Source organism: Falco punctatus, assembly GCF_963210335.1.
Source record: "Falco punctatus genome assembly, chromosome: 4".
Lineage (NCBI taxonomy): Eukaryota > Metazoa > Chordata > Aves > Falconiformes > Falconidae > Falco > Falco punctatus.
The window spans coordinates 5736613-5755836 of record NC_137583.1 but is presented as its reverse complement, the minus strand read 5'-3'; the positions used below and the strand labels follow the sequence as shown (position 1 = coordinate 5755836).

At 47.2% G+C, this 19224-nt stretch overlaps 1 protein-coding gene across 13 annotated transcripts in view; it reads left to right on the top strand.

Annotated features, from left to right (window-relative positions):
* The first annotated feature begins 2114 nt into the window (after window positions 1–2114).
* The window catches only part of WNK2 (WNK lysine deficient protein kinase 2), a 113321-nt gene continuing 96211 nt past the window's right edge, over window positions 2115–19224 (top strand). For 4 of the 13 annotated variants that reach the window (XR_013927938.1, XM_080386226.1, XM_080386224.1 and 1 more), the window contains exon 1: window positions 2528–3403. Coding sequence is in view for 12 of the 13 variants with exons in the window: in XM_080386226.1 (XP_080242352.1) it covers window positions 2663–3403 (741 nt within the window). In the remaining variant the exon portion in view is untranslated. Of the gene's footprint in view, window positions 2352–2525; window positions 3404–19224 lie in introns of those variants that run through there. The other 9 variants (XM_080386221.1, XM_080386222.1, XM_080386229.1 and 6 more) reach the window with 6 other exon arrangements.

Sequence of the window (19224 nt, the reverse complement as noted above, 5' to 3'; positions counted from 1 at the left end):
TGCCAGGGTGCTGTGTCGGGCCCTGGTCCTCGTGGTGCTGCGCATCGCCACGTGTTGCCAGGCTGCTGAGCAAGGTGACTTGCTTGAGGATGCTGAGCAAATGTATAGCTAGCAGCATGGCAAATGTCAAACAGTAGGAGTGTGAAGAAGTGTTTTCTTTCTGTTTAAGTACTATTAAAAATCATCCGTGTAAAGAGATTCAGAGCACGTGATAGTGGATCACAATGAAGTTTGTGACAAGCAGATTGTGTCAGTTTTTCAGGAGCCAAGTGGACCGAGGTGGAGCGCCAGGCACCATCTCAGCACAGGACAGCACCAAAAAAACCCAGAAGAAACTCGGCCGTGAGAAAGATGCTGTGGGGCTGGGGGTGCTGTGAGGGTGCTGTAGGGGTGCTGCTCTGCCTGCCCAGTGCTGGGGGCGGGTCAAGAGTGATGGGCGCAGCTCCACAATGCCTCTGCCTCCTCCCAAGGCTGCTCACCATGCTGTCCTCGCACGTGAGCCCCCAGATTCCTGCCTTCCCGCAAGGAGGCCTGGCGGCGAAAGGCAAACGAGGACCCAAGACTCTTCCCAACCCCCCACCCCCGCCCCATATTTTCTTGATTGCAGATTTTGGGTTTTGGTCTTCGGTTGGCTCTAGAATATTCCCCATTTTCTCCTGCCCACCTGCTGAGTGAGATGTCGCCTGCTACTTTTAGTCATCTCATTAGCCTGAATCTTGTCCTTTTTTTCTACGTGGTGGTGGGAATTTCTTTAACTGGGAAGAGAGTTCTAGGTCACATTTATGTAATAACGAGGAGAAGGTGTCAGAGCTCTTCACCTTCCCTGCTTTTCTCCTGGCAGCTCCATGCCACGTTCTGCTTGCCCAGCCTCTGCCTGTGGAGTAGCAAGAGCCGCAGGTTCAGGACTGACAGTGGGTAATTAATTCGTTATACGGCGCAAACCTCTGTTTTATGCCACAATTGCAAGCTCGAGAAGTAGTGTAGGTATTTGAACACTTGGAAAAACAAACCACTGAAAGATCAAATGTATCCATACCGCTAAATTATATGCTTTTAAAGACTAAACCACCAGAGATTCTGTTTAAAATAACCACCTGTTTTCTCATTTTAAAAGGGTTGTGTTTTTTTTCTTTTGATCTTCCATACCGAAAAAAGAATTAATCAAAATTAAAACTCATTATGGTTGCCTGGCAGTCAACTTCCTTCAGAAATCTCGGGGAACAATTACTTGGTAAACCTCTTACCTCTTTTTTTTTTTTTTTTTCTTTTTTCATTTGGCTGGATTTTAATTACTAGACCCTGTGGTGTGGTTGCATGAAGCCAACACTTCGGCGCGCAAGCTTGGCAGTGCCGGGGACCAGAGCCCTTTCGCGAATTCACCCAGCAGCGCTGCCCAAGCTGCCGGGGGGCGCAGCCGCAGCCAGCCGGGCGCCCCCCCCCCCCCGCACCGGGGCAGCAGGGCTGGGCTCCCCCGCTCCGGCCCCCCCCAGCCTGGCCCGGCGCCGCCCCCGCGGCCGGTGCTCTCCGAGTGCCTGGCGAGCTGCCGGGGCTGGGGAAAAGCCCCCGACCCCAAACAAAGAGCTCCCCGGTGCGTGCGGCGACGCGGCCGGACCTGCCGCCAGCGGGGAGCCCGGCGCCGCTGCGGTCCGGGGCGGGGGGAGCCCCCGCTCGCGTTCCACGCGTGGGGGCTTCTGGCGAACGACGGGCAGGACGAGGCTGGGGCCGCTCCCAAGCGACCCCCGCTCGGCCGCAGCGAGGGCGGGCGGCTGCTGGCTGCGCCCACCCCCTCGCCGGCCGCGCCGCAGGCGGCGCACGGAGCCGCTGGGGGGTCGGTCCCGCCCCCAGGAAGGTGCTCCCCGGGTGGGCGGTGCGGGGCCACCTGCCCGAGGGGGGGCTGCCGCTGCCCGGCCCCCCCAGCCCCCTCCCGCGCCGCGGGGCGAGGCGGTGGCGCGCCCCGGACCCTCCCATTGTCTGGGCGGGGGGGCGGGCCGGGCCGGGGGGGCCGCCCTCCGCCGCCTCATTGGCGGCCGCCGAGCGCCGGTGCCTTAAATGGGCGCTCGCCGGGGAGCGCGTCCATTGACAAAAGCGGCGGCGGCGGCGGGGCGGGGGCCGGGCCGGGGGGGGCTGCGGCAGGGCCGGGCCGGCGGCGGAGCGGGGAGGCCGGCACTGCGGGCAGGGGCGTGCTGCAGCGCGCAGGGGCGGGCCGCGGGGCCCCGCTGCCGGCTCCCCGGCTCCCTCTCCGCGGCGCGCACACCCGGGCGGGCGCACGCACGGCGGCGCCCGCCCCTTCTCCCCGCCGCCCTTCTCATCCTCGTCCATGGCGCTGAGGGCGGCAGCCCCCCGCTCCGCACGTAAGTAAGCGGCCCCGCCGCGCCTTTGTGCGCGGCCCCGCCCGCCCCCGCCGCAGGTGAGGCGGCCCCGCCGCGCACCTGAGCCCGGACCCCCGCCGGGCCGGGCCGGGGGAGGGGGGGGGGGGGGTGCGGCTGGCCGCAGCCCTCCCGCTCGGGGCCGCGGCGTGGCCGTGCCCGGGGCAGCACCGCGCTGGGGCGAGCCCCGCGGCCGGGGGAGCGGTGCCCGGCGGCCGGGGCTGAGCCGCGGCCGTCGGTGCCTCAGGGCGCTGCCTTGCCCCTCGCAGGTGGCGGCGGGGCGGCTCGGCGCGGGCATGGAGCACGGTGACTTCCCCAGCCCGGGGGCGGCGGCGGGCGCTGAAACCTCAGACCTAATGGAAACTGGGGGCGATGCCAGATCGGCACCTCGGCGGGGAGGCAGAGGAGGCGGCGGCCGTGGCGGGTTTCCAGCGACTGCCGAGCCCGGCGCTCCCCCGGCTGCGGAGACGAGCATGAATATTGATGGAGCGGCCGGCGGCGGGGGGAGCGGGGCGGCCGCGGACGCTGCTGCAATGCCGGGAGCCCCGGCCCCGCCGCGCCGCGCCCCCAGCTCCAGGGACCCCAAAATGGTCCATCAGCGCTTCCTGCGCAGGAGCGTGGTGGACTCGGATCAGGAGGAGCCTGCTTTCGACCTTCCCGAGTCAGAGCATCAGCGGAAAATCATCCTGCTCCCCAAGACCCGGCGGATAATCGCGGAGCGGGCGAAGGCCGGGCGCGGGGCCGCGGGGAAGGTGTGCCTGGGGGCCGAGCCCGCCCCCGGCCCTGCCGCGGCCGCCGACGAGCAGCGGGAGCCTGGCAAAGACGCGGAGAGGAAAGAGGCGTCGGATGCTTCCAAAGATCAGAGCAAGCCGAAGAAAGAGGAGCCGGAGGAGGAGGCCGATATGAAAGCCGTTGCCACCTCGCTGGATGGCAGGTTCCTAAAGTTTGATATTGAACTCGGGAGGGGATCCTTCAAAACGGTCTATAAGGGTCTGGACACGGAGACGTGGGTGGAAGTTGCGTGGTGTGAACTTCAGGTAAGTCGAGCTGATCCTCTTGTGTGCTGTGGTTTGGGTGTTTTTGTTGTGGTTTGTTTTTTTTTTTTTTTCTGTTTTGTAAGCCTGGGAGCTAAGGGCACCGTGCCGGTGTCATCTCCAGCAGCTCAGCTTTGAGCAGCCTTTATAGCCCCCATCGCTCGGTATCCAGGCTAACTATAGCGCAACGGGCTCATTGGCTCGCAACCCACCACCTTACGTACGCTCCTCCCAGGCTTAACCCTCTCGGGCCCGGGGCCGACCCGTCCCTGTCCCTCCGCCTGCCGAGGGAGCCCCGAGCACCCCGGGGAGGGCAGCTGCGGGCCCGGGCTCAGGGCTGGGCGCGAATGACGCGGCGGGCGTTTGCGGGAGCGAGCCGCCTTTTGCTCCGGCTATAAATGCCTGCCCCAGCCCCCGCGGGGACCTGGCCCTTGCTTGCTCTGGTCAGGGTCGGCCGGCTCAGGGGCCCGTGCGTCCGTCGCCTTTCTCGAGGCTGTTCAATAGCAGAGCCGAGCTGAGGTCTAGATCCTTGCGGTGAAGCCAGCCAGCCGCAGCTAACGAGAGCGAAGGGTCAGGTACCCTCCTCAGCCGGTTTGGGACATAGCTGTTGCCCTCTCAGTGATTTTTGTATTTTAACTTCTGTAAAAATGACAGTAGTATATGTTTAATTCTTTTCTTTGTGATGCTTTTAGTGCCTTTTAGCTCACTACTGTTAGCATCCATTTGAATGAGACCTAAGAAAAACCCAAGACAGATCTTAAATTTTTTTTCTTGAGCTATCAGTCTGAGTTACCCTAATGCTGGTGGGAATGAGAACATTTAAGTCCTAGTTATGATTTGGGGGTCCTTATACTCCCACTGGCTGACCGAGCTTTATGATCCACAAGGGCATGAGAGAGTAACGTGTAAGTGTGATAAACAAGCGATCAGGAGCTCAGGCTTAATATATTTTTCTTATTGTTGGCCCAATCTATTTGTAAATAGCTCCTGGCTTGCTGGGATAGGTGGGGACAGATGTACAGCCACATCTTTATTCCCTAATGATTTCCTTGCATGATATAATTGTAATTCACTGCAGTGCTGCTTGCTTAAGAAGTATGGGGGGCACTTCTGAGTCTGGATAGTCCTGCCTTCCCCTGGCTTGGGTGAGACTGGGATGCAGAAGGCAGAGCCCCAGGTATGGCTCTGAGCTGGTGGTAAGGAGGTGGACCCCTTCACCCCTAGCCTGGCGGGGGTGGGGGTCCTGGTGGGCTCGCAGGGGGAGGCTGAGGGGTTGCCAAGGGGGGTTGAGGGAGGTGGGCGCTGCCAGGGGAGAGCCTTGCGGGCAGGCTTGGGCTTTGTTTGGCTCCTGCTTGAAACCGCATCCCGAACATGTAAGACTTTTACTTTGGCTGCCTGAAACTGGTTTAGGATGGTAGCTGGGATGCTGCTGAGGGAGGGCTCGGCTGCGGGCAGAGGATGCTCAGCTGTCCCAGCAGTGCACCCGCTCTGCCACTGCAGAGAGATTGCCAGGGTCAGGAATTCATCCTGCTCCATTCCCAGTGGATTCCACCAGGGAAATGGAAATACATCTATCTCCAGTATATTTTCTGTAAAAGAATAGCTTTAACTACAAAAGACTGCATTGGAGAATGTGGCGTATTGAAATTCCAGTGTTTGGGACATTTGCACCTAAGGAGAGATTGGAAAGGGGAAATTGCAGTGTGAAGCTTACCTGGCGATTGGTTTTCTTCTTCCTGGTGACACTTGATTAGGAATTCTTGAACTGGCTGCATGTGTAGAAATAATGTGTAATAATTTCCTTATTCCCACTAGTTTGATTTAAGTCAAAGCAAATAGAATGCAGATTTTACAACTAGATAATTTCAGTTTAATGCAGAATGTATTTTTGGCCTCCAATTGCTTTAGAGAAATTGGTGTGAATCCGTAGAAGTAGGTAAGGGCTGCTGGTTCTCCTCAAACGCTGCTGTCCGAGTGTGTGCAGGTTTGGAGGTGATGCCAGAAGCTGGGTCATGTGAGATGGTGAGTGAATGTTGAAAGCCAGTACTTTGGTCTGGATTGGGAAGGTCCAGCTGAATAACAAAAGTCTCTAATCACCATGGCATTAAAGCCGGTGCTTCTGGGAGGAATTTGCATGAAGGAAGCAGTCAGGAGAAGGTGTGAATGGCTGTGTGTTGTCTTGGGCTTTTTGACTTGTAGTGTACTCTCAATTCAGCTAGAGTTACTGGGAAAAAGTTCAGAGTGCTGTCAAATAATCGTTTTATTCATGACATCTTGAAAATTTTTATGTAACGTGCCGGTTCGATGTGCCCCTGTTTGCCTCTTTCTCTGCAGAAATTTTAAGTTCAGATAGACATAGCAGAAGACTGAGTGGAAGCAATCGTCACTGTGCTGCTGAAGACAAAATTCCTTCCTCTGCAGTCTCATACCATCAAAACCCATACCTAGAGCCTTTCTGTGGAAAAACTGCAAAAACCTGTACTTTGTCTTCTGGAGATGTACTTGTACCTTGTTACTTTCAGAGCTGGAGAGTCAAAAACTAACAGTATTGAGGTTCCATGCAGGCATTAATCCTCTGTCCTCGCTCAGCATTTTTTTCAGCCCAGTTGTACTGTTGCCTGTGCGTCTGTTGTGTTATTTTTTTTTTTCTGTCTGTACAAAGACCTTGCGAGCCGTTCTCGTTCGGTGGTTTTGTTTCATTGAAAAGATGGCTTTAGGGTTCAGAACCAGAATTATGGCTTGGATTAGGGCAGGATCCAAATACTAACCAAACTAGATCTGGGGTTTAGACCTGTCTGAAGATGTAAAAGCTGTAGTCTGATTCTAGCTAGAAAATAAATTTATTGTTCCTTCCTGAAACTGAAGCATTGGAGCAGGATTAGCATGCCCTTGCATTTGGAAGGGTTTGCATTCTAAGGTTTTCAACAGCTATAATTAATTTTAATTGGTGGCATGCAATTGCTGTGCGGTGAGGCTTCAGCACAACAGTATTTCAGTGTTGCGCTCCTAAGTACAATGTTAGGTCATGAATAAGGAATACAGGCTTTTGGCGATCGGCTGCTGGCAAGCCAAATCATCTTTTTAGTTAAATGAACGGTTTCAAAATCCCCATCCTATTTCCCTTTTGGAATGTGCAGTGAAACTGCAGAAGAGTCAAACTGGATACTCTCTCAAATGCAAGGACCTCATTGTGCTTCATGATTCTTGCTTGGACTGCAGATACTGAGCTTCTGTTTGATTGTATTTAATTTTTAGTTTTCTTTGTTGGAAATGTGGAAAGGATGGACAGTCTCATCCTCTGCTGTTGCTGTACCTGTGGTGGGAAGGTGAGAAATGCCTGGGGGTGAGCACCACGGGGAAGCCAGGCTTTTTCAGCTGGTTGCCCAAGGCTTGTTCTCAACCCTGCAATGCTGGTGCTTAGGTGGATGCTGGTTTCTTCGGGAAGCCTGGTCTCCAGCTGCTGTGTGTGAGAATGCATGGGAGTCCTTGATGCTCCCTGGGACAGAGCTTGGTTCAGGTATCAGATGTCAGAGGTATCTGGGAAGCTCTGTAAGAGTGAAGGATGGGCAGAGGTCAGCTCTCCTTCCTTGCCTGTATAGCTGAAATTAGAAATCAAGGGTATTTAGAATAGCTCTGACAGCACTTTCCAAATGACCGCCAAACCAGTGAGTCTGTAATGGTGAAACAGCCACAAATAGTTCTGCTGCTCTGAGGTGGCAATTTCTTGTCACTGCGCTGGCAGCTGTTCTGCCAAGCTTCTGGTAGTATAGTTCTGTAGGGAAAAACTTAATTATCTTTACAAGATAGGTGAGTTATTCCTTGGTTTTATAGGACACTTTCCTTTTTATGTCACTGCCAGTCCTTTCAAACTGCCTGAACCAAAGGGGGGAAAAAATGCAAAAGTTTAAGTCACTCAGATATTGAGGAGTTTAAAATTTTTGGAGGGCACAGATCTTAACTGAGAATTAAGTTCTAACTGTGGATGCATTTAATTTCTGAACACTTCTTTCATTTGATTGATATGCAATATTAATATGGGAACAGATAATTTTCTTGATCTGTTTTTATTCCTTAAATGAGAAGCTCATCCAGATTGGCTGATAGCAGATTGATTATTTTTTTTAATATGGCATGAATATTCTAGAAGTAAAAGATGAGACTAGACTTTGCTTTAATAAAGGTGAATAAAAAGGGCATTTGAAATCATTAATTCTAGACTTATGTGAAGTTGTTAATTTTTGTTTCTAAGGCTGAGAATCTTTCCTTGAAGCAAAATTTCTGGCTTCAGTGGAGGAAAGGAGGAAAAGCATGCAGTTTATTTCCAAGTGTGTTACCTTATGTATGAGAGAAGGCTATGATGCCAGTGCACCTATCTTGTTTTTAAGCAGTGTTTTTAATCTGATATCCACCTGGAAGACATGTGATAGTTGCTTAAAGCAATACCAAAGGTCCACAGCTGAGGTGGTTTTGTGTAAGCAGATATGCTTGCTTGGTTACAAGTGGGAGCCTGTAAAATGGGCAATGTTAAAGCAAGTTCACTTTGCTCTAACATTGTGGCAAGTCACTTCTGGCAAAATCAATGATGTAGAGTTGAATTGTGTGGAGGGAGGAGGATGTCCTATGCCCCTGTATCAAGAATCCAGGGAATTTCTTTCTGAAAACGGTAAAGCCTTCAGGATTTTCACTGGTGGGGTAGTTTGACTTCTGTTAGCATCCTTGTTGGCTAACAGCATTTGTCTGATGTGAAAATAGTGACTGATTACTATCTCTGCTGTTAATTTATTGGCTGGGTAAACTTTGTAGTGTAAATGAACAGAGTAATCTAGAAAATCTGTTTGGGACAAGAAAGGAAGGAGATGGTACCTGAAAGCCTGTACCAGATATTGCTTTGCACTCATTTTAAATTAATTCTGGGACTAATTTTGTCTGTTTCAAGTTAATTCTTGAGGTAGTGACATCTGTTCAAATTTGAACAATCTCTGTTTTACAGTATAAATATGAAAACATGTGCCTGTGTCACTGGTTTTTGTTAGTATAGCTGTTGCCTTGACACGGAGAAGCAGGGTAGGGATATAGTAGTGAACTATTAATAGACTGCTTCTCAAATTCAGTAAATGAAAGAGCTGGGTCAGGCTTCTTGTTCTGCTTTGGAATCAAGTGACTGTTCTTTTGCTTTTGAGTACGCTTTGCCTAAGGGGTGGCTGTACGCTCTTTTAATCCTGGTTAAACTCTTCACACTGTATGTGTGGGGTCCAGTTGCCACAAGAGGAAATTATTTAAAAGAAGATCAGAACTTGGTGTAAAGGATATTTCTGGTCCCTTTAATCTCTTGTCCATTGCTGATGGGGGGAGGGAAAAGTTGATGTTGCAAGCTGTCATCTTAGTAGTGTTTGCACTTGATATGCCGTCTGTCTTGTGTGTGGAATGTGCTTGTATTTATGGTCTGATGCCTTTTTTTTTTTGGTGGTTGGGGTATAACAGAAGTCTGAAGAAAGCTCAGTAGCACTGGTAGTGGTGTGCAAGAAAGGGTGGTAATAGCAATTTGGCTGTTGGGTTAACAGTGTTTTTGCATGCTCTGAGTGATTAGATGTGCTGCAGAAGTTGGGAAAAATGATTCTTGGGAGGGTAGAGACCCCACTGTAAGGCCTGGGTATAAAGGGATTGGTGAGGAGGTAGATGATAAATCTCCCATGCTTCAGGAGCCCCAGTGGAGTGGTAGGTTTGGGTGCTGAGAAGAGCTTGCTGCCGCTGTCTGATCAGGGGAAATCCATTTTTAGACTTGCCATGACATAGCTGTTGCGTGCTGGCAGCAGGATCCTTACCTGTGTGTTCAGTAGGCTCTGTGGTAGGTCTGACTGGCCAGAAAACATAAATACAAGGTAAGTGCTGATGTGTGATACCCGGACAGCTTGTAGGCATAGGAAAAGGTCAGCCAAAGGCATGTCATGTGAGATGTGTGACACTTGGCACTCCTGTTGGAAGGGCCATCCTCACTGCTCTGCAATAGGAGGGGTTTATGCATATAATGTTTGAAGAATATCTGAAATGGTCATGCAGAAGCAGAACTAGTTTTCTTGTTTAAGCTCGTCCATGTGAAATGAAAGTTATCTGGAAATGCAGAATTTCCCTGAAGTGACGCTGCCCAGTTAGTGAGCGTGGGTGCTATCCCAGTGCTGGCTTCAGTGTGCCCGGGAGCTGGCTTGGCAAGGAGGGGGAAGCTGGTTTTTTTCTGTGGAGCTGCAAAGTCTGCTAGGAACAACCTTCATCCAGTATCTTGCTGCTCCTATGTAGCTCGGAAATGGAGGAACCAACTCGCCGCTCTCCTGTTGCCCTTCTACCTGCTCTGAAATGAGAAGCCTGCCTTTCTGCCAGGAGTGAGGTTTTAGAATTAAATTCTGTGCAACAATAAATGGCTGCAGCCTCTTCCACAGTGGAGTCTGGATCAGTTGTTAGAACTGCAAGATGATAGATACTTTCACATCTCTGCTGGACCTGGTGTGATGATTTTTCTTTACATTCAGAGAGAGAGAAGAGCCTGAGCTCCTCTTTGCCTCCATTTCACTTGTGCAGAGGAAATAAGAAAAAGGCTTTTATCAGTTGGTGAAAGCGTGGCCTGTAAAAAGGGAGGTGTGCAGCCTCGCTCTCCGTACCTCTCTTCTCTGCCCTAAGAGTACTTGTAGATCTTTCTAAATCCAGTTTCCACATAAACAACAAAATAGTTCTGTTAGACCTGGTCCCTTGCTCTGGAACGGACTAATCTTCAAACCATAAGCAGCTTCCCATATCTCTGAATAAAATCTCATTTTCCTCCAAAGAAATGAACTCCAACACCTCCTTTTGGCATGATGCTTGCCCAAAACAGCTTGCTGCTTGGGGAATTTTGTCTGTTCTGAACTTACTTGGGTGCTACATAGCTTCGGAGCCATCCTGACTCTCCCATTGCAGATGATCATGCCCACATAAAAGGCACGGAGTCTGGCATAAGGAGGAGATCGCAGGTCCTGCCTGTTCTCCGGTGTTTCCTGCAGTCACCTGTGTTGTGGGCACAAGGTTCAGTGTCACTGAACACCTCTAAGCCTTATGGAGCATCTTAGTTGCTAGTGAGTTGTCTGTAGGGACTGAGGAACTTGGACTGAGCTCTAAATCAGCTGGCAGTAAACGTGTACCAGAATTTTTCTAGAGTGACTGTTCTGTTTGTTAGCAGTGACTTGGCTTACTCCAAATATGTGCAGTGAGTGCTGTGTAGAGATATCCCTTCTATTCAATCCCTGAAATAAGTGAACTTGCAAAAGTATTCATCTTCATTTTTGGAAGATGCTCCATCTCAGGCTTCAGTTGGTCTTACATACCAGGGTTTTCCATTCACTGTCATCTCAACGATGCTTATTAAATAATATTGTCCCTACTAAACACACCAGAACCTGTCCAAGCCCACTGTGGCTACTGCCGTGTTCTTCTGAATAAGTGAGTTTCTGGAGCTGATAGAGTTCTTCCTTCTCAAGAATCTTCCACATAAGTGCATGTGCATTTTAATTCATATCGGGTGTCACAGTGTACACAATCAGATTTCCAAAAGTGATTTACTGGAAAATAATTGTGCTAATACAGCATAATGGCTGTATAATAAGGTGGTTAAATACACAGTGGGAGTAATGGGTAAAATGTAGACTCCCATAATACGGCATTTTGTCTTGTTTAAACTATCAAGGAAGGAGTAACTTAAGACCTAATACCATCTGTTCTTCAGTTGTTTGCCACAGAGGGATACAAAACACTTATTCATGAACTCTGAGGAAAACAGATAGGAGAATACAGGCTCAAATAACATTTGTGGGGCTTTTATTCGGCCATTTTTTGCAAATTAAATCTGATCTTCATTTCTGACATCTCAAAGGAAAACTAAACATGCTTTAAGTACTATTTGATCCTGTTACAAATCTTGGCAGCACTTTACCAAAGTTAATTTGAATTTTAATGTAACTTTTGGTTAGGTAATTAGTTAAAACTGCTTTGATTCCTAGCTTTTTCTAAGAAAATAAAAACCTGAAAGGAAATGGGAATGTTTGTGTTACACACCAGTCCTTTTTTTTAATTTTCTTTTGCAATGACTTTTTTTTTTTTTTGGGGGGGGGGGGGGGGGGTAGGGGGAGGAACTGTACCGTAGTTGCTTACTAAAGCTATCAGTTCATCTTTCTTAGACTCTGAAAGTCCTGCTGAAGTCCAGGTCTCCTGAAAACTACTTCCAGGCCTTTTGGTTTCATCTTAATCCAAGATAATTTGAATATAAATATGTATGGGTGATGGCTGATTTTTTTTCTAGTTATGTTTATGCTTTTGGGAAACTCTTTTCCATTAACTTCTCAGCAAAGTATGTGCCTTTAATAAACTGTGGTTCTGTACCAAGCACAGTAATGTTGTTCTGTGTATTCCTGTATTAATAAGGCTTGTCCAAATGCCATTGTTGGTGTGTGTCAAGTGCTTACAACTGCCTGAAGCCCACTAAGACTGATCAGATGAAGGAAAGTCTTTTCTTTAGCTAAATAATAATAAACCCCCATATTCTATAAATAGGTTTTAATAAAAAGAACAAATGACAGTTGGCCATCTCGTAGCGAACTGGGTATTTCTTTTACAGAAGCAGTATAAAACAGGTATTGCCTAGGATTGCTTCTGGAATGGATGTTCCTTTCTCACTAGTACGTGCTTGAAGGATTAAAATTAGGGTGTTTACTCCAGATCTTTGCACAATAAGCAGCTTTCTAACATTGTTTTTGCTGTCTGGATTTTTTCAGTTTAGAGCACCATTTTGGTTGACCCGTTGTACTTGCTGGAGCCAATACAGCTGTGGTGGCTGACTGAGCAGAATCAATTCTGTCTGTTAAAACAGAACAGGGGGGGAATCGCAAAATTCCCCATGTATGTATCTCATCGCTTCAGGCCCATGCAGTGGTCTGCTGAAATGTGATAATAGCTAGATCTTGTAAAACCAATGCAAAATAGGTTTGTTTTGTTCTAGCTTTACTGATTAATTAAGACAAATTGCCATGATTATGTGCATTTGAATGTTTTGTATCTTACAATTGTCAGAACAAACACTGATATAAATGTAATAAAGCAAGTGTTGTGCTAATAAAATGGACTTGCTTTTCTCTCAGTTACAATAAGACTTACATTGCCTTCAATTACTAATGGAGGATGAGAATATCTTACCCTTTGGCAAACAGCGTGATCGTGACTAACATGGGTGGGTTTGCATGTACTGAGTGTTTGTGCATATAGAAAATTGTAGAAGCAGAGAAAATACACAACTGCTTGTATTAAGCCAGAGGATGTAGGGTGAAGTGCATATAGAAAACTGTAGAAGCAGAGAAAATACACAAGTGCTTCTGCTAAACCAGAGGGTGCAGGGTGAAATGAGTTGGTAAGAATGACCTAGCGCAGCCGCTGTCAGCCCAGCTGGGCTCCTTCCTTTCCAGGGTATGTTCTTTGTGTGGTGTCTTTTGCACGTGCTTCTGGGGATGTAGCATCAGTCCCCTCTAGGCTTCTGAATTTTTTGTGCACAAGTTGTAGGAACTTGCGTAACACCTTTCATTGACCTTAATGAATTTCAGAAGTCGCTGCAGCAGTTGGTCCTAGCCAAAGCTCACGATCTCCAGGAGAGGCAGTTGGGGAGGAAGGGGGAGAACATCATGCAGTTATTTGGGAGTTACTTGTATTGTGAGGGTTAATTTGAAGCTCTTGTTTCCTGGAACAGCAGTACAAATGGGTTGTTTTCTGTAACTTCACCCTAAAAGGGGTGAGAGGAGAGAGCTGCTGCCAATAATCTGCTCGTCCTCGGATGTGTGGCAAACTCTTGAACTGGACTGAAGTTATCTAAAGCAGGTTTGAGCTATAAATTCTTCTAGGCTGCTGAGAGCTTCTGAGCCTTGTCGGTGTCAAGTAGCAGAGATCACTTGGTCTTTAAATAGAAGGCTTGCTTTGCGGTCTCCATTTCAGACCTTAAGGACTGTCTGCTTAAGCTGGTCTCAGACCCGCAGCGGGTGGTGAACTTGGGCACCCAGGATGGGGAGCACAACGGGGGGAGCTGCCTCTGCTCCTCAGGCTGTGGCTGGGAGCAGCGTGCCCATGGTGAGGGCTCCGTCCTCAGACACAGAACTGGCTGCCAGGGTGGTGGGACCTGTGGCTAACCACTCTGCTGACCTGCCCACCAGGCTCCAAAGCTTCCTCCTGAGAAGGGCAGAACCTCCTGCCCTGGAGCCGTGAAGCTGCAGGAGGTGTTCCTCACCCTTCCCTTGGCTGTCAGTGCAGTCGTGCAGAGGCTCTGTAAAGGCTCTGCTGACTGTTGCGTTGCAGCTGGGAATTTGGAATGGATCTCCCCTGTTCATCTAGCTCCTTCGGTCGGAGCATTGCCCTTGTGGGAGGGGAGGTGGGCAGGACCTCTTTTAGGTATCGTGTAAGAGGAAAGCGGATGTTGCTGCCTGGCTCTTGCCCAGTGCTGTACGTGCGTGCCACAAATGCTCTTGGTCTCAACTGTTTGAGGAATGGATGGACGGTTTGTTTCTGGGTCCCATCTGCGTTTATCCACAAGGCAGGTGCTGAACTAAGTTGAGACTGAGGCCATCTGGGGTGGAGGCAAGAGACCTTTGCTTTTGCAGGCACCTCAGCTTAAGGAGAGGCAGAGTGCCCCAGTATGCTGGCAGCTGGAGGGCTGGGTGTCAGAGCTGCAAATGCTTTCGGAAGAGGGCATTTGGACCCAGGTCAGTGGTATGCCTTTCTTTAATAGTCTCATGTTAAATTAAGCCAACGGGATAGATTCCCGTGTGACAGAAGATACTCCTATGAAGGCGCCCTGTGGTGTCCTCTAGGCTATAGGCAAGTCTTTAAATCCTTGTGTATGGAAGAGGATTAAGCTGCCTTTCAAAATATAGAAGAAAAACTAACAGCAAATATCTGTGGTTGGGAGAGGGAAAAATGAAGTGAAACCTCTTTTTAACACTCTGGGATAAATGTTAGATATTCTGTGAGTTTTTGGGTTTTGTGGCTCGACTACTTGCATTCCTGTTCCCTCTCCACCCCCTGCCGTGCATCGGCACCTGGGCTTCTCCCATGGGGGGCTTGTGGTATGCGAGGGAAAAGGTGGCTGTGCTTCCAGAGATAATTCTGACATCCCATGCCTTGAGAAACAGTTAATACTTCAAATGTGTGTAATCTGAGATGTGTATCTGTGTACTTGGATGAAGCCAGCAATACAGGTTTTTAACCACTGAAGCTACAAAACTATTAGAAACAGCAGTTCTTCCTCTAAGTAACACCGAGGCATTAAATGCAAAGCTTTATTAAAGTACATGTATAGTTTTTTTAGAGTCGTGTCTCGGGATGTTTGGGGGAGGGGGAGAGAACAGGCTATAGTGCTCACTCACGTGGTCTTCAAAGAAAATTTTTCCTCTAAATAGCTTTGGGTTTGGGCTCTTGCGTGAGACAGGAGACCCTTGAGATGATGGACTTTGTTCAAAAGCAAGTGTTGCAGATAAATGGGTTTGTGGATGTTGACTGGTGTCATGCCACTAGCTAACTAGCTATCCTTTTTTTTTTTTTTTTGTGTGGTGCTGCTGAACAACAATTCAGTTTGTAAGGAGTCTTGCGGGGGGGTGCAGTTGAGGCTGGGAGGGGATCTCTCAGCATGGAGGTGGTGATGGAGAACTGAAGCTGGAGGGCCTGTGCCTGGGGGAGCTGGCTTTGCCCACGCAGGGCGTACCGCCACGTACACGGCTGGCTGACCTGGGGCCTGGGAACGAGATCGGTGTTGCTGCTAAACCCCAGACTCTTGGTGTGACTGATGCTGATCTGGTTCTGATACTGATTGGGGAAGGATTACAGGGTGGTTCATCAACCCATTATTGCTTTTCTTTGTGCATTTTTAGGAGGACTTTATTAAAAATGGATGCTACTTCATAAAAACTTTCCAGTAGGCTTCTAAAGAGCAGTTTAGTGTCTTTCCTTCTCATTTCTCTTCTTCCCTGTCCTCTACCACCACCCCAAAAGTTACAAGGACAGGGTCCTGCTCTTCAACACCTTCTGCACAGCCCCAGGGTGTGTGCAAATACACCTGTTCTTTTTTCACATCCCTTTTCTTTAGAGGGTCATCTTCACAATCACTTTGATCTCAAGGCGTGGTTTCACCTGACAGTCTTCCATTTGTGCAGAGTGTTTCCTTAGGTGGCAGTTTTGTGCAGTGATGAGAGCGTCAGGCAGGGATGGCTGTGGTAGCTTTTCATCTTTTTGAAAATCCTGATGAACCTGAGATGGAAATCAGAATTTGCAGAGAAGTAAGGTAGCATCTAGCGAGACAAGATGAAAAGGCATTTTATAAGCTCTTAGCAATAATTTTTAGTTTCTGATTCTTGGCAATGATTGATAGTTGTAGTCTTTCCTACTGTCTTGTTGATGCTTAGCTACTCTAACTCTGATGTTGCAATTAATGATTTAACAGTACACATGCTGTAGATTTTATCAAAGCTTTTTTTAAAAAAGCATTTCTTAGGTGTATTTTACACATGCTTTATCTGCAATCCTAGTTGCATTACTTCTGATTTTTAGAGCTGAAATTGTAATTTATGAATTCTGTTAAGAGAAAGGAAAAAAGCTGTTAAAACATTTCCGCTAAGCTAATTTTTGTGTGCAGAGAGAGAACTCTGTAAATTCTTACGAACTGTCACCTTTGTACCTTAAAAGATATGTGGCGTATAGTTCAAAATGGATTTCTGTCAGCAGGATAGCTAATGAAATCATCTTGCAGTTGGAGTCCTTGGTACCTAATAAGATGTGAACTCCCTGTGAAGCTGCTTCTCACAGTTTGGTTATTTTTGACTGTGCTTTTCTGTGGATTTTACAGCTACTAGGGTTGTGCTTTTTCTGCAGTTTTTCCTCCAGTGGGGGCAGCTAGGGAATTTCTCTTTCCCTTTTATATCAATTTTCCTGAAAATTGAAAGTTGCTTTGTTTCTGTGAGTCACTATTTACTGGCTAAATGTATTGCAGACAACAGGGGAGACATATGGACGCAGGTAGCATCAATGCAGTCTTATTTCCTGAAGAAACAAAGGCTGAAAAACAACCTTTGGTTTGTTGTTTTGTTTGTTTTTTTGACAACCACTAGAAATATCTAGAAGGGATGAGTTTTCTTAGTCTTGTCTCGCTGTTCTGTGAAAGATGCCAAAGCCCCAGTAACAAGGCCGAGGGCTGCAAGGAATGCTGCAGGCATGTGGCCAGCAGAGATGCTGCTCAGCATCCTGGGGGATGGGGGTGGGGGTGGTGTCCCTGGGGGATGGGGGGGTGCCTGGCCAGGAGCACGCTGGAGCGGGGCAGCATGCCTCCATCCTGCTGGCAGCAGGGCTAAACTTGGTTATAGGGCTTCTACAGCGCTGCAAAGAACTCGTTTGTGTCATAACGGGTGGGTGACTAGGCAGTGTATATGGAGGATGCCGCAGAGCGCTTCGGACCTGCTATAGGTAAAACCCACTCTGTGTATCCCCCTGGCAGCAACTCCGAACAACACGTGTTCAGTTCTTCCATCAACTTCGCACAGTTCTGCATGTATTTTCTCAGGATACATACGTAAGGGTCAGAATGGACTGTAATCTGTGACAAAGCAGGGTGTTTAATTGGGGGAATGGAAAAACGGAAGGACTGGTTTAACTAGAAGTTCTTAAACATGCTAAAATGTTAATTACTCTTTGAGGTCTAAGGCAGGTAAATAACTGGTCATGAAAGCCTGTTCACTTGTTTTAATGAGAGGTTTTTTTTTTTTTTTACAAAAGAACAGCTGCATACTAAATCTAAGGTGCTTGTGCACCAAAGGTTTAAAATCCCTGAGCCAGGGTTTAGGCATTTGTTCCAATAAGCGTTATATTCAGTCAGTGTTTTAAGCATACTATGTATTTTGAAATGCAGTAATATTCCCAGAGCAGCAGCTTTTGTTCTTAGGTCTGCTCAGAATTACCATGCAAATTTACCTGGGTTTAAAATAATTCTTTGCACTGATAGTGGTGTGATGATAGCAGGTCCCAAGAGTGTTATTTCTCTTGCGAAATTAAAGTAAACAAACAATGTTTTTAGTTGAAGAGGTAACAAAAGCAACTGTTTAACTACATGTGGTGTACAGTCGGCAGTATGTAAGCCTGTACCAGAGCTGTAATCTCCACAGAGGAAAATACAATGCAAAATTAGCATATTTTTAAATTATATATATTTTGTAATGCAGCTGGAGAGCCTGTGGTTCAGTTCATTAACTACTTAACCCTAGATGTGGAGGTGAAAATACATGCTCAAATACAACCCTTGCTTTTCAGAGGAAAATCCAGTAATTCTACCTTTCTCTAAGAAACCCTTTTAAGGAACGTTATACCTGCTATCTGGGTTCATTTTGTAGCGTTAAGCCTTGTTAAAGAGCTGACATGGGATGTATCTGGTAACAGTACTGCAAGTGGAGTGGGGAATTCATTAAGTAATGGCTGTGTTGTGATTTGATTTAGATCACTTTGGTCTCACCTGTTGAGCTGCTGTTTACTTCCATATTCATGGCAAGGGTTCACTGTTCACTTAGTCTTTGCTTACTGCATTAGCTGAAAGGTGGATGTGAGAGTTACTATAAAAAAAAAAAAGCCCAAATGTGCAATAGTAATCATAATAAGGATAAAGTGTTTGTACAGGTGCGATAAATACAAGAATCTAAAATTGTCAATGTCCTCCTAAATTTAGCAACTATTAACTAAGATATTGCAATGAGTATTATTCTTCATTAGAAGACCCTTTAATCTGGGTTTTTAAAGTTAATTGCAGTATGTGGCACTCTTAATTGTAGTGCTGCAGAATAGATAATACGCTTCTGGTGGGCAAAGCATGCCTGAATGATTAAAAAAAATAATATATATCTTCTTTAGTTTGTAAATTCTCAAGTGCTTTCTTCAAAAAGTAACTGGAGTGGTTTAGGTGGGTTGTGAACTTGTTAGGTAGGGTTGTACCCAAGCCTTGCTTCTACAAATATTTTAACTATTTCTTTATGCTGCAACTGATGTCATTTCTCTTGAATATGGTGTACAAGATGGTGCTGATCAAGCACTGTCATACTCTAAGATGCTAAAAGTTGAGGAATTTGATCTTTAAAATGAAATTGCAGGCTCAGGGAAGGCTGTGCTAAAACTTTTGTTTCATTGCAGTCAATAAATTGTTCTTAGAATTTCTATCACTTCGAAAAACTACTGCAAACAAAGCTTTTAAAATAGTTCAAGTAAATCACTTTGACTTGTAAGTTTGTCTCTGATCTTAAAAGTGCTCTGGTGTTTTTGTGTGGGACGATAATCTGTATCTGGATTTTGATGTTTTAATATATTACTTTTATGATATTCAAACCATTGAGTTCTTGGGAAGTTGGCTGAGGGCTGGCAAGACTAATCCAGCCTCCTTCTGCAAGAAGTCCTTTGCTGAATACTTCTGAGCACCCTTACTGAGGGATCTAGAATTTACATGCAGCTACTTGGAACCTATTGGAGCTCCAACTTGTACATTTCTAGTCTTACAGACTAAAAATATGTCTTTTAGAAAAAGAATTATATTTACAGTAAATCAGATTACATTTGTTTCAAGAGTACTAATATAAAATGAGTGGTCTTAGAAAACTTTCTCCTCTAGAGCTTGATGAAAACCAAGTTTTTGTCAAAATGAAAGGCTCAGCATAGCGTGCTGATAGTAATTAATTCCCAGGGAGGCTGCCCAGCACACTCCCTGCACTGCAGCAAAGAAATGCTGCAGATTATTTCTATAATCAGGT